Source organism: Thamnophis elegans, chromosome 13 (assembly GCF_009769535.1).
Source record: "Thamnophis elegans isolate rThaEle1 chromosome 13, rThaEle1.pri, whole genome shotgun sequence".
NCBI classification, from domain to species: Eukaryota; Metazoa; Chordata; class Lepidosauria; order Squamata; family Colubridae; genus Thamnophis; species Thamnophis elegans.
Window position 1 is genome coordinate 21245993 of NC_045553.1, and position 14068 is coordinate 21260060.

The 14068-nt window shown below is 45.7% G+C and overlaps 1 protein-coding gene across 1 annotated transcript in view; it reads left to right on the forward strand.

Moving 5' to 3' along the window:
• Positions 1-4482: 4482 nt before the first annotated feature.
• KCNIP3 (potassium voltage-gated channel interacting protein 3) overlaps positions 4483-14068 on the forward strand; it is a 33382-nt gene continuing 23796 nt past the window's right edge. The window contains exon 1 of the mRNA XM_032228851.1: positions 4483-5188. Coding sequence (XP_032084742.1) covers positions 5086-5188 — 103 coding nt within the window. The 5' untranslated portion in view covers positions 4483-5085. The remainder of the gene's footprint in view (positions 5189-14068) is intronic.

Genomic DNA, 14068 nt, shown 5'->3' on the forward strand with positions numbered 1-14068 from the left:
TTCCTCCCATATTTGGGCATACCGGGGGTTGTAAATCTAAACAGATACCTTTCACCCTGGCTTGGCTGATAAGGAGTCGAGCTCTGTGGCTTAGTGGTTAACACATCTGCCTAAGATGCAATACAGCACAGGTTCGATTCCCAGTAAGGGTATGGCTAGCTGATGAGAGCTAAATAGCTTGAAATAGATCTATACTAGTCTCCCTTTATTTATTTATCAGCACAAATACAACAAATGTAACAAAAAGGCAACAGTAAAAATATTGGGTTTCTGTCTGGATGGTCTCTTGTGATGAGCCAAAGGACAGAGAATGGAAGTAGTGATCTTCCTCCCATATTTGGGCATACCGGGGGTTGTAAATCTATCTATCTATATCTATATCTATATCTATATCTATATCTATATCTATATCTATATCTATATCTATATCCCTATCCCTATCCCTATCCCTATCCCCATCCCTATCCCCATCCCCATCCCCATCCCCATCCCCATCCCCATCCCCATCCCCATCCCCATCCCCATCCCCATCCCTATACATACATAATATATATATATATATATATATATATATATATATATATATATATATATATATATATATATATATATATATATATATATATATATATATATATATATATATATATATATGTCAAAGTAGCTGGTATGCCCAAATATTCACTGAATTGCCCTTTTGCCTTTCAGCTCCACCCTAGGAGCCTTTTGGGTTGCATTTTTGCCACAAGCATACGAGGGCATACCAGATTCTTTGACAAAACACTTAACCATTCCTCTGGCTCAGCTGATAAGGGAGAAGAGTTTGTGGCTTAGAGGTTAATATAACCGCCTAATATGTAAAAACATCCCAAGTTCGAATCCCAGTAAGGGTATGGCTAGTTGATGAGAGCTAAATAGCTTGAAATAGATCTATACTTATCTCCCTTCATTTATTTATCAGCAAAAATGCAACACACACACACACACACACATTGCTTTTATATCTCGGGTTTGAAAACACTGGCTGGGGGCACACAGCTTGCTATCCAAAGTGGCTGAATTTTTTGAAGGTACCCAGGTGATCCTTTGGATGCAAATGATGGGAGTGGAAGTCTTGAACATCTGGAGGGAGCAGGTGATGAAGACATGGAAATAATAAAAGAGGATCTGTCCTGGCAAAGTGGGGGAATAACAGAATAACAGAGTTGGAAGGGAGCTTGGAGGTCTTCTAGTCCATCCCCTTGCTCAAGCAGGAGACCTGATACCTTTTCAGACAAATGGTTGTCCAGTCTCTTCTTGAAAGCCTTCAAGGATAAAGCACCCACAACTTCAGGTGGCAAGCTGTTCCACTGATCAATTGCCCCCCCCCCCAACTAAGGAAGTTTCTCCTTAGTTCTAAGTTGCTTCTCTCCTTGGTTAGTTTCAACCCACTGCTTTTGTTCTACTCTCAGGTGCTTTGGAGAACAGCTTCACCCCCTCTTCTTTATGGCAACCACTCAAATATTAAAAGACTCCTCTCATGTCACCCCTAGTCCTTCTTTTCATTAGACTGGACATATCCAATTGACTGCTCTTCAGAAGGTCAGATCCTTTGAGGACGGACTCCCTGGAGAAGAGCCTCATGCTGGGAACGATGGAGGGCAAAAGAAGAAGGGGACGGCAGGGAAGGAGGTGGCTGGATGGAGTCACTGAAGGCGTGAGCTTAAATGGACCCCAGAGGATGGTAGAGGACAGGAAGGCCTGGAGGGACATTGTCCATGGGGTTGCAATGGGTTGGACATGACTTCGCAACTAACAATAACAAAGATAGAGGGATGGATGGATGGATGGATGGATGGATGGATGCATAGATAGATAGATAATGGATGGATGGATGGATAGATGGATGGATGGCTAGATAGATAATGGATGGATGGATAGATGATGGATTGATGGATGGATAGATAGATAATGGATGGATGGATGGATAGATAGTGGATGGATGGATGGATGGATGGATGGGTGGATGGATAGACGGACGGACAGACAGACAGACAGACAGACAGACACATAGATAAGGGCCTAATGCTGGGAAGGATGGAGGGCAAAAGAAGAAGGGGAAGACAGAGAATGAGGTGGCTGGATGTTCACTGAAGCAGTTGGCGTGAGCTTGAATGGACTCCAGGGGATAGTAGGGGACAGGAAGGCCTGGAGGAACATTGTCCATGGGGGTCACGATAGGTCAGACATGACTTTGCAACTAACAACAACAACATAGATAGATAGATAGATAGATAGATAGATAGATAGATAGATAGATAGATAGATAGATAGATAGATGATAGATAGATAGATAGATAGATAGATAGATAGATAGATAGATATAGTAGAGATAGATAGTAGAGATAGATAGATAGATAGATAGATAGATAGATAGATAGATAGATAGATGATAGATAGATAGATAGATAGATAGATAGATAGATAGATATAGTAGAGATAGATAGTAGAGATAGATAGATAGTAGAGATAGATAGATAGATAGATAGATAGATAGATAGATAGATAGATAGATAGATGATAGATGATAGATAGATAGATAGATAGATAGATAGATAGATAGATAGATAGATAGATAGATAGATAGATAGATAGATATGGCTGGCTGGCTGGCTGGCTGGATGGATGGATGGATGGATGGATGGATGGATGGATGGATGGCTGGATGGCAAGATGATGGATGGCTGGATGGAAAGATAGATAGATGATGGGTAGATGGATGGATGGATTATAGAGATGATGGATGGATGGATGGATAGGAGCCTAATGCTGGGAATGATGGAGGGAAAAAGAAGAAAGGGAGGAGAGAGAATGAGGTGGCTGGATGGAGTCACTGAAGCAATCAGCATGAGCTTCAATAGACTCCAGGGGATGATAGTGGACATGAAGGCCTGGAGGAATGTGGTCCATGGGGTCGTGATCAGAGGTATGTTCCTACCGGTTTGGATCAGTTTGCTCGAACCGCCAGTGGTTTGTGGCCTGGGTCACTGGAACTAGCAGTGACCCAGGCCTGCCACGCCCCTGAACCAGTTATCCTACAGGGCCGCCATCTTGATTTTTGATTCTGCGCAAGCACAGAACAATTGCACAAATGTAATTGTTTTTCTTTTTTTTTAACATTTTGTGCATGGACAGACCTATTTTTGTGCAAATGCACATGTCTGCGTAGCAAAATTTTTGCACGCACTGAACTGGCAGCGATGGCAGGAAAAACCCACCCCTGGTCGCGATGGGTTGGACACGACTTCGCAACTAACAAGAACAACAGCAACCTAATTCCTGCAACCGTTTTTTATATGTTTTAGCATCCAGCTCCCTAATCATCCTTGCTGCTCTTCTCTGCCCTCTTTCCAGAACCTCAAGGCCTTTTTTTAATGCTATGGTAACCAAAAGAGAAGTTTTTTCCAAAGGTCCAGAATTGGCCATTGCAGCGGGCTATTTTTATATTGGCCACATTTTCCAAGCCATTCCTCTCCAATTCCCTTCCACTCCAAAGCTGCCTCTATGAAGGGACCATTTCTAGTCCATCAGCCTGTGACCCTTGCCGGGGTGGGGTTAGGGGGCAGTTTTGGGGAAGAGGACATTTTAAAAAGCCCTCCCCCAAACTTTTTCACTGGGATATCCCCCTAACCCAACACCCTGAGTCGTTTTTAATTTTCCCTCCGAGATGGAAACTGAGACGTGCCCTGTCCATTCAGGAAAGGACTCTGCACATGCTCAGGGATGCTGGTTCTTCACAATTGAGAAAAAAGAAAGAAAAATAAAGAAGTTTGGTGTTGCAGCCACTCAAATCCTGGAAGGCTGCTATCACGTCTCCCCACTCCTCCCTTGTCCTTCTCTTCAGATGGAAACTAATCAAGGAGAGAAGCAACTTAGAACTGAGGAGAAATTTCCTGACAGTGAGAACAATTAATCAGTGGAACAGAAGTTGCCTCCAGACTTGTGAATGCCCCAACACTGGAAGTCTTTAAGAAGATGTTGGATAGCCATTTGTCTGAAACGGTATAGGGTTTTCTGCCTAGGCAGGGGGTTGGACTAGAAGACCTCCAAGGTCCCCTTCCAAACTCTTGTTATTTTGTTATTCTATAATGCAAAGTTTGAAGAGAAGGGGTGGGACTCTTGTCCTACAAGCAGCCAAATAATGACTTAGGGACCTTTACCATCTTGGTTTCTCCTCCGCCACCAACACCCCACCCCAAAGATTGAGCTGTCACCTCTGCTCTGCTCTTTCACCGCCTGCCTTGAAATCAGCTGCACTTGATGCTTGCTCTCCACGGGGATGAGGCTGGACCACAGCGTCGTCGCCATGGCAACTCTGGTCTCTTGCATCCCGGGATGGCTCAGCCAGGGCCGCCTCCTCCCCCTCCTCCTCTGAGTGGGGGCTGGCATTTTATAGCCGCCCTTGCAACCAATGGCATTGCAGCCAGCCGGAGATGCCAGCAGTGGTCAGGCGCCTCGACTCCGGAATCGACGGTGCATTGCAGGGCGCCCGGGGTGCTCCGGAGGATCTCGGTGTGACCCCTGCAGGCTCCTGAGCCGGACCAGGCGGGCGGGCAGGCGGCTGAGGCTCCAGCTGGATCTGGGAGGATTGGAAGCCATGGCACCGCCTGGGCAGAAGCCGGAGTCGTTCGTCCGCCGGGATCTCCTTGGGCTCGCCTTCACACCGGGAAAACTTTCTCCTGCCAACTTTTGAAAGTTTGCCCGCTGGCTCCTGCCTCGCCTTTTTCCTTCATGAGCCCAGAAGGAGCGAACCCTCCGGCCCCCGCCCGCCCCCGCCGCCTCTCCTCCTGGCCTCTGCCCGCCCCTGCCCCGCCGCGGCCCCGGGGGCAAACCTGAAGAGGAGGAGAGAGTGGCAGCGGTGCCCGGCAGCCTTTCCCCGGGCAGCGGGGCTGGAAGATGTGAGCAGCTGGCAACGGAGCGCCTCCCTTGGCACCTGGCTGGGCCCTGGCGCCTTCCTTCCCAGGGGAGCTGGGCTGGCCCCGAGCAGGGGTGCGCCTCGCATGCCCCCAACGCTGCCCTGCGCCCCTCGAAGGACTCCGGCTGGCCATGGCGATCCAGGGCATGGAGCTCTGCGCCGTGGCGGTGGTCATTATCCTCTTCATCGCCGTCCTCAAGCAGTTCGGGATCCTGGAGCCCATGTCCATGGAAGGTAAGGTGGGAAGGGGCTCTTCCTCCTCCTCTTCGGTTGTCCCGGTTCTCCCTGGCAGCAAGCATGACTTCCCCACCGCTCTCTTTTTCCCCTCCCTCTCTCTCCTTCCTCCTCTCTCTTCCCTCTCTCTCTTTTCTCCCTCACTCTTTTATCCCTCTCCCCCTTTCTCTCTCTTTTCTCCCTCCCTTTCTCTCCCCCCTCCCCTCTCTTTCCCTCTCTTTCTCTCTCTCTTTTCTCCCTCTCCCCCTTTCTCTCTCTTTCCTCCCCCTCTCCCTTTCCCTCTCTCCCCCTCTAGCCCCTCCTCCTCATTCTCTCTCTCTCTTTTCTCCCTCTCCCCCTTTCTCTCTCCCCCTTTCTCTCTCTCCTTTCTCCCTCCCCCTTTTTTCTCTCCCCCTTTCTCTCTCTCTTTTCTCCCTCTCCCCCTTTCTCTCTCTCTCTTTTCTCCCTCTCCCCCTTTCTCTCTCTCTCTTTTCTCCCTCTCCCCCTTTCTCTCTCTCTCTTTTCTCCCTCTCCCCCTTGCTCTCTCTCCTTTCTCCCTCTCCCCCTTTCTCTCTCTCCTTTCCCCCTCCCCCTTTCTCTCTCTCTCCTTTCTCCCTCTTTCCCTTTCTCTCCCTCTCCCCCTTTCTCTCTCCTTCGCCCTTTTCTCCCTCTCCCCCTTTCTCCCTGTCTCCTTCTCTCTTTCCCTCTCCCACCCCCTTCTCTCTCTCTCTCTTTCCAAACTTCTTTGATTCCCTGGGGCTGAATGCAAGTCTTCAATTCTTTAAATGGTCTCATCCCCAGCCCCATTTTCCTTTCTGACTGATTTATTCTGTCCGAAGTGGCAGTAAACAGGAGGCTGGTGTGGCCTGGCCTTTCTTTGACCGCTGCCTCCCTTTCCTCCCTCCCTCTGGAGTCATCTTCTGAAAGCTGAGATTTCTTTCTTCTCCTGAGATAAACACTTGCAAACCTCCTGCTGAAAGTGGCACCAAGCTCTGGGCATTGCATAGGACTCTTCCTTGGAGCCCCAATTCAAGGGTTGACTCTCTTGGCTATGCCAGTCCTGGGAGGGCAGTAGAACCGAACAGAATAACAGAGTTGGAAGGGAGGACTAGATGCCTGGAGGTCATCTAGTCCAACCCCTCCCCTGCTGAAACAGGAGACCCTCTACCATTTTCAACAAATGGTTGTCCAGTCCCTTCTTGAAAGCCTCCAGTGTTGGAGCACCCACATCTTAAACTTTGTTACCCAAACACTGATTGATTGATTGATTGATTGATTGATTGATTCCTCCATTATAAACCCCCATCTCATCTTTCCTCCAGGAGCCTGGTACCAATACCACCTTCTTCTCCAACCTTTCCCCATAGCTAGAGGGTAACTTGAGCTGAGAGATTGGACCATCCATGGTGACCCTCACCTTCTCTAGGTGGACCAAAAGCTCAGCCAACTCGGATGAAGTCACGCAGGGGGTGGCCCTGGGTGGCTGGGAAGAGAATGCATGCTTGAAATCAGCTCAAGAGCTCCACAGAAGAGGATAAGCATTCAGGCTGTCACCAACGTGGTGCAAAAAACCTGGGTCAAGGCTGGTTGGCTGCACCCTGCAGCTCCTTTTTTTTAAAAAGTATTTTTATTGTACAGTTTTCTTCATTTAACATCAGTTTCAACTTTGCAACAGCAAACTACTAGTTGTATCCCCAAGGTATTTTTTACAATATACATACTATTACACCTCTTACTTGCAACCATTTAGGACTTGTTTATACAGTATCATGTTCATATCTATTTTTTTCCATATTTCTAGCATAAACCTCTATAGATTTAGCATTCTAAATATTTTATTTTACGCTTTTATACCATCGTACCATAATATCACTTACAGTAAATATTCTTCTTTCTCTTCTTCCACAGAGGAAATGGCAATAGAGAAAATATTAGATTGCGTCGAGATGGATAGGTTGACAATGGACATTAAAGACAAAGGATAAACAGGATGCTATTTAATTTGGGATGTAAGGTATAATTGGTTAGATGACAGATTAGAAAATGAACAATGAAAGTTGATTAGTGAATTAGAAATTAGAAATAAGTACAAGCAACCGAGCAACTGTTTGCTGCCATCTTATGATCACCTGGAGTTTTGCATTCCAAATATTTTAGGACAGAAGGAGGCCAAATTGGGGCAGTGGTTCCCTACCTCCTTCCTTCCTTCCCAAGAGACTTGTTATCTTCTACCCAATTTAAATGTGAAGGCTCCCATTGCCTCTTCGGTTGTTGTTTTGATAGAATAACAGAGTTGGAAGGGACCTTGGAGGTCTTCTAGTCCAACCCCCTGCTGGAGCAGGAGACTCTTCACCATTCTGGACAAATGGTTGTTAAAACCCTCCAGTGATGGAGCACCCATAACTTCTGAAGTCAAGCCATTCCACGGGTCATTGTTTTTCATTGACATGAAATTCCTCCTTAGTTCTAGCTTCCCTCCTTGATTAGTTTCCATCTACTGCTTCTTGAGAGGGACGTGGTGGCTCAATGGCTAAAGATGCAGAGCTTGTTGCTCAGGTTGGCAGTTCGGCGGTTCGAATCCCTAGCGCCGTGTAATGGAGTGAACTCCCATGACTGCCAACCTAGCAGCTGTTGTTCTCTTCTTTCACAGCTGTCAGTTTTCCATTTAAGATATCCTCATTACTCTGATCTTATAAGAAAATAGTCAGATGAAATCAGGAGTTGGGAAATGTTCAAGGGAAATTTGCACAGACAATACATGATCTTAGATATGACCCCTGGATGGAGAATTGTCCACAGTATCCTCACCACATTCCCCTCCCCCCAAATGCAGAAAGAAATTAAATTGACACATGATGTTGAGAGGCAAAGGGAAGTGAGCAGGAACTAAAGAAAATATTTTACCCTTTTTAAAAAAGTTTTAAAAACTTTGGGAGCCTGAATAAGGCAGTGGCTTTAGAGTAAATCCGAAGTGGTTTGAAACTAGCTTTCCCATTCTAGACTGTGTTGCAATCCCAAATGATTTGAAATAATTAAAAAAACAACAGCCAGAAAGAATATGCTGACTCAATTCAGCAGAGTTGCAAACAAGGTTATTGAAGACATTGGCCAGCATCAATCCTTCTTTAAAACGACTTCTGACCACCTCAATATCGATTGTTTTCAGCTTTTAAGTACCTCCAGTTCCATTCCCTGCAGGGCATCCCTTAATCTAAACATAATTGTGAAGCTCCACAGTTTAATTGTTTCTCTGCCAAACCATGACGTCACAGGGAAAAAAGTTTCAGAACTTGGCAAAGTGTGTAGTCTGTGGAATCGAATGCAGGAGAATGAACAGCATCTTAGCTCATGCAAAAATAAAGAGGAAAACAATACCTATTGGAAATGTGGTACTTACTACCTGTCTGAAAAGCTCTGATTTTTTGAGCAAATATTGCATCCCTCCCTGCTTTTCCAAATTCAGGATTCCATCAAATGGATGGCAGTTCCTTTAACAGGTGGCAATTGATCAGAGTTAGAGGACTTATCAAAGAAAGGAGATTCAAGGCAGAATTCTGGTGAAAGATTAGAACAGAAAGGAACTGAATTTCTGTAAATGCATTTATGGAGAACTAACCTGCCAATTATAGTTTCATTGGTCTCTCTCCACATTGCAGTTGGTTGAAGACATGATCTTGGTTAGTCTAGTCTAGTGAAAGGAAGGACTAGGGGGTGACATAGTAGCAGCATTCCAATATGTGAGGGGCTGCCCCAAAGAAGAGGGAGTCAAGCTATTCTCCAAAGCACCAAACAAGCAATGGGTGGAAACTAATCAAGGAGAGAAGCAACCTAAAACTAAGGAGAAATTTCCTGATAATGAGAACAATTAACCCGTGGAACGGCTTGCGACCAAAGGTTGTGGGTGCTCCATCACTGGAAGTTCTTAAGCAGAGACTGGACAGACATTGGTCTGGAATGGTATACGGCCTCCTATTTGAGCAGTGGGCTGGACTAGAAGACCTCTTCTAATCTAGGTCCCTTCCAACTCTGTTATTCCGTAATTCTGTTATATCCTTAGTTTCCAGATTTTCCCCCCTCTGCTATTGTTAGGACCATTTCATTTTTTTAATGGAAATGTGTCAGAATTACAGAATAACTCTGTAATTCTGTTATTTTGCTTCTGCAAATGCATTTGTGGACAATCACCTGCAAGGATGGTTTAATTGGTTTTCCTGCACATTGCAAATGGTTGAAGAGGCAATTTTAGTGGTGTTTCCATCCATCATTTGATCTCTCTCTCTCTCTCTCTCTCTCTCTCTCTCTCTCTCACACACACACACACACACACACACACACACACACACCTCTACACACACACACACACACAGACACACACACACGCACACACCTCTATGGAGGAAAGGGGTTGAAAAATACATTTCTGCTTCTTTCCTGTTGCTAACATGAAAAAAATAAAGAATAGTCATAAAACTGGATCCAAGGGTAAGCTAAATTCAAGTGCCTCGCTTTGCTTCAAATTCTCTTTCCTGTAAACTTGCTTTTACAGATATCTTTGACTTATTTTCTCAAGCCTGGTCAATAGGCTAATTGAAGTTGCAGCCCAAGGAATCTGGAGAGCTGCTGTAGATATTCTGCAAAAAAGATCAATGCTTTTTGGCTTCTTTGCATCGATATTATTTATCCTTCAATATAAGATTTAGACAGAGGAACCCTTTGCTGAATTTACAGGAGCAATCCTGAGCAATATACTTTATCATTAGGCGAGGGACAATGAACATGCATAGAAGCATGACTTTATCTTAGCTTTTTTAAATAAAGCTAGCGAGGAAAACAGGGATATTCAAATAAAATCTTCGTTAGAAGGAGAAATTGCATACAGTTCTCCATTCATTAGAAGGCTTATCCAGCTGGGATAGGAAGAAAGGGAATATAATTTTTTATGTATATATTATCCTATTCTCAGGATAGGATAGGATAGGATGGGATAGGATAGGATAGGATAGGATAGGGCAGGGCAGGGCAGGGCAGGGCAGGGCAGGGCAGGGCAGGACAGGACAGGACAGAAGAGAAGAGAAGAGAGAATAGAATACAGAATAGAATAGTATAAAAAAGAGAATAGAATGGAATGGAATGGAATAAATATTGGAATAAAGAATAGAATGGAATGGAATGGAATGGAATATGAAATAGAATAGAATAGAGAATAGAAAAGAGAATAGAATAGAAAAGAGAATAGAATAAATATTGGAATAAAGAATAGAATAGAATAAATATTGGAATGAAGAATAGAATAGAGCAGAATAGGATAGGATAGGATAGATATTGGAATGAAGAATAGAATAGAATAACAGAGTTGGAAGGGACCTTGGAGGTCTTCTAGTCCAACCCCCTGCATCATCAGGAAACCCTACACCACTTCAGACACATGGTTATCCAACATCTTTTTAAAAACCTCCAGTGTTGGAGCATTCACAACTTCTGGAGGCAAGTTGTTCCACTTTCTAACTGTTCTAATTGTTCTAACTGTCATGAAATTTCTCCTCAGTTCTAAGTTGCTTCTCTCCTTGATTAGTTTCCACCCATTGCTTCTTGCCCTGCCTTCGGGTGCTTTGGAGAATAATTTGACTCCCTCTTCTTTGGGGCAGCTCCTGAAATATCAGAACACTGCTATCATATCACCCCTAGTTTTTCTTTTAATCAGACTAAACATACCCATTTCCAGCAACCATTCTTTATCTGTTTTAGCCTCCAGTTCCCTAATCATCTTGGTTGCTCTTCTATGCACCCTTCCTATTTGCTATTGTTTTATTTGTTGTTGTTTTCTGGGCACACTGGTGACAAACACACTACATGCTAAGATAGAAAAATGTGGGATAGCCAGCATCACCACCAGATGGATTCGCAACTGGCTGACCAAGCACACTCAACATGCAGTCCTCAATGGAACTACCTCTACCTGGAGGGAAGCATGGGGTGGGTCAAATTTCCCTCTGACGCCCAGGACTCTTCAACATCTTCATCAATGATCTAGAAGAAGGATAGAAGGGGGACTCATCAAATTTGCAGACGACACCAAGCTAGCAGGAACAGCCAAGACTCCAGAAGACAGGCTCAAGAGACGGAAGGATCTGGACAGGCTTGGACACAGGGCCCATCGAACAAGATGTGGTTCGGTGGTGAGAAAAGTAAGAGATGACATGATAGCCATTTCCCAATATTTGGAAAAGAAGAGAGGGTCATCTGAGGTGCTATAGGGCAGTGATGGAGAACCTTTTTGGCACCAAGTGCTCAAACCAGAACACACATGCATGTGTATGTATGTGCACGAGCCAGAGCATTGGAAACCTGAAGATTAGTTGGCTGGCGTGTGCATGCCTGTTTTCAGGCCATTTTTAGGCTGTTTTTCAGGCAGTTTTCAGGCTGTTTTCAGGCTGTTTCAGCTTGTTTTCAGGCTGTTTTTAGGTTGTTTTCAGGCTGTTTTCAAGCCCTTTTTGGACTGTTTTCAGGCTGTTTCTGGGCCATTTTCAGACTGAAAAAGGCCCAGAAATGGCCCCAAAACAGCCCCCCCCCAAACAGCCCGAGAAACTCTTTTTTGGCTGTTTTGGGGGGCATTTTATGGCACCGCAGTGCCTGCGAAGACCAGCTGACATGCGTGCCAGAAAGCAGAACAGCTTGCAGTGGCGCACATGCCCACAGAGAGGGCTCTCCATGCCACCTCTGGCACTCATGCCGTAGGTTCACCATCATGGATGTAGGGTCTCCTGCTTGAGCAGGAGGCTGGACTGGAAGACCTCAAGGTCCCTTCCAGCTCATTCATTCTATTCTATTCCACCTGTTCTCCAAAGTACTTGAGGACAGGACAAGAAGTAACCGAAGCTGTTCAAAGAGAGATCCTACCTAGAACTAAGGAAAATCATCCTGTTGGTGAAAATAATTATTCAGTGGAACCTCTTGCCTCCAGAAGTTGTGCTCATCACTGGAGGCTTCTAAGAAGCGATCAGGCATCCATTTGTCCAGAATGGGTTAGGATCTCCTGCTTCTGCAGGGGATTGGACTAGAAGACCTCCAACTCATTATTTGGTTTTCTGCTACAGTTTCCAGAATTTCTTCTCTGCTATTGGTAGGACGATTTCGTTTTTTTAATGGAAAGATGTAGAGATGGTAGTGGGACACTGAATACTAAGGTCTCTGGATTATCTTCATCTTTCCCAGCAAACGGAGACTGGAGATCATCTTGGTCTCTCTTGAGAATGGTCCGTGGTGGGACTTGTGGGATGACAGTGCACCCCTCCTGGTCCTGTTGGATCAACGTGAAACCTTTGGGAACTCCCTGGAAGGATTCAGAATTTGAACCACTCTTTTGCAGAGGCCACAATCTTTCCTTAGGGGTGGGCCAAGTCCGTTGATCTCATCCAGGTGAGACTTTTGGAGAGCCATAAGGGCCTGGCTGTCTTTTCTGGCGTTGGGCCAAGAGTTAGCGAGCCCAGCTGGAGGATCCAAAGACGGGAGGCGTGAGTTAATTTATGTCCACCTGAATTATTTGGTGTTCTGTGGCTGTAATTTAATTCTGTGATTGTACAGTTTTAACGTATTGCGAGCTGCCCAGAGTTGTGGGAGCAAAATGGACTGCCATATAAATTGTTAGAAAATAAAGAAACAGCATCCTCAACTCACCAGCACAATGCAACGGCAGGAAATCAGTAACTCTTAAGGGAGCTTAGCACTCAATGATAAAATACCAATCAAAGAGGAAAAACTTGCTTGTTGGAGCCTTAAATCCAAAACCTCCAAAGAGGCTTTAAGGATGGCCATATCTCCCCTTGTCTCTCCATTGGCACCCTGGCAAAAGCCCTGCCTGGCACAGCAGGAGAGGAGAGAGGGAGGGAAGCAGGGGAAGACAGAAAATGAGGAGGGCAAGGGATGGAGGAGTAATAGAAAGAAGGGATGGAGGAAGAAAGGAAGAAGGAGGGAGGGAAGGAGGAAAAACAGAGAGAGAGATGGAAGGAAGGAAAGTTGCAGGGAGGGAGGGGGAAGAGAGAGAGAGAAAAAATGGAAGAAGAAAAGAAGGAAAGACAAGGGAGATAGGAAAGCAAGAGTGATAGAAAGAAGAGATGGGGAAAGAAGGAAGGAGGAGGGAAGGAAGGAGGAAGGAAAGAAAGGGAGAGATAGAAGGAAGGAGAGTTACAGGGAGGGAGGCAGAAGAGAGAGAAGGGAAGAAGTGAGGGAAGGAGGAGAGTTGCAGGGAGGGGGGAACAAGAAAGGAACGAGGAAGGAAGGAAGGAAAGTAAGTTGCAGGGAGGGAGGGAAGGGGAAAGAGAGAGAGAAAAGGGAAAAAGTAAGGGAGGGAGGAGAGTTGCAGGGTGGGAGGGAACAAGGAAGAAAGAAAGGAAGGAAAGTAAGTTGCAGGGAGGGAAGGGGAAAGAGAGAGAGAAAAAAGGGAAGAAGAAAAGACAAGGGAGAGAGAAAAGAAGGAGTGAGAGAAAGAAGAGATGGGAATGGAAGGAAGGAGGAGGGAGGGAAAGAAGAAGGAAAGAGAGGGAGAGATGGAAGGAAGGAGAGTTGCAGAGAGGGAGGCAGAGGAGAGAGAAGGGAAGAAGTGAGGGAGGGAGGAGAGTTGCAGGGAGGGAGGGAACGAGGAAGGAATGAGGAAGGAAGGAAAGTAAGTTGCAGGGAGGGAGGGAAGGGGAAAGAGAGAGAGCGAGGGGAAAGGGAAGAAGAAAAGAAGGAAAGACAAGGGAGGGGAAAGGAGTGATAGAAAGAAGAGATGGGTGAAGGAAGGAAGAAAGAGAGAGAGAGAGAAGGAGGGGGAGAGGGAGGGGTAGGAGAAAAAGCAAAGAGGAGAAACAGAGGAGGGGCACCTGGGACCTCCGGCAGTCTGCCTAACCAGCTCCTGGGGGCTGA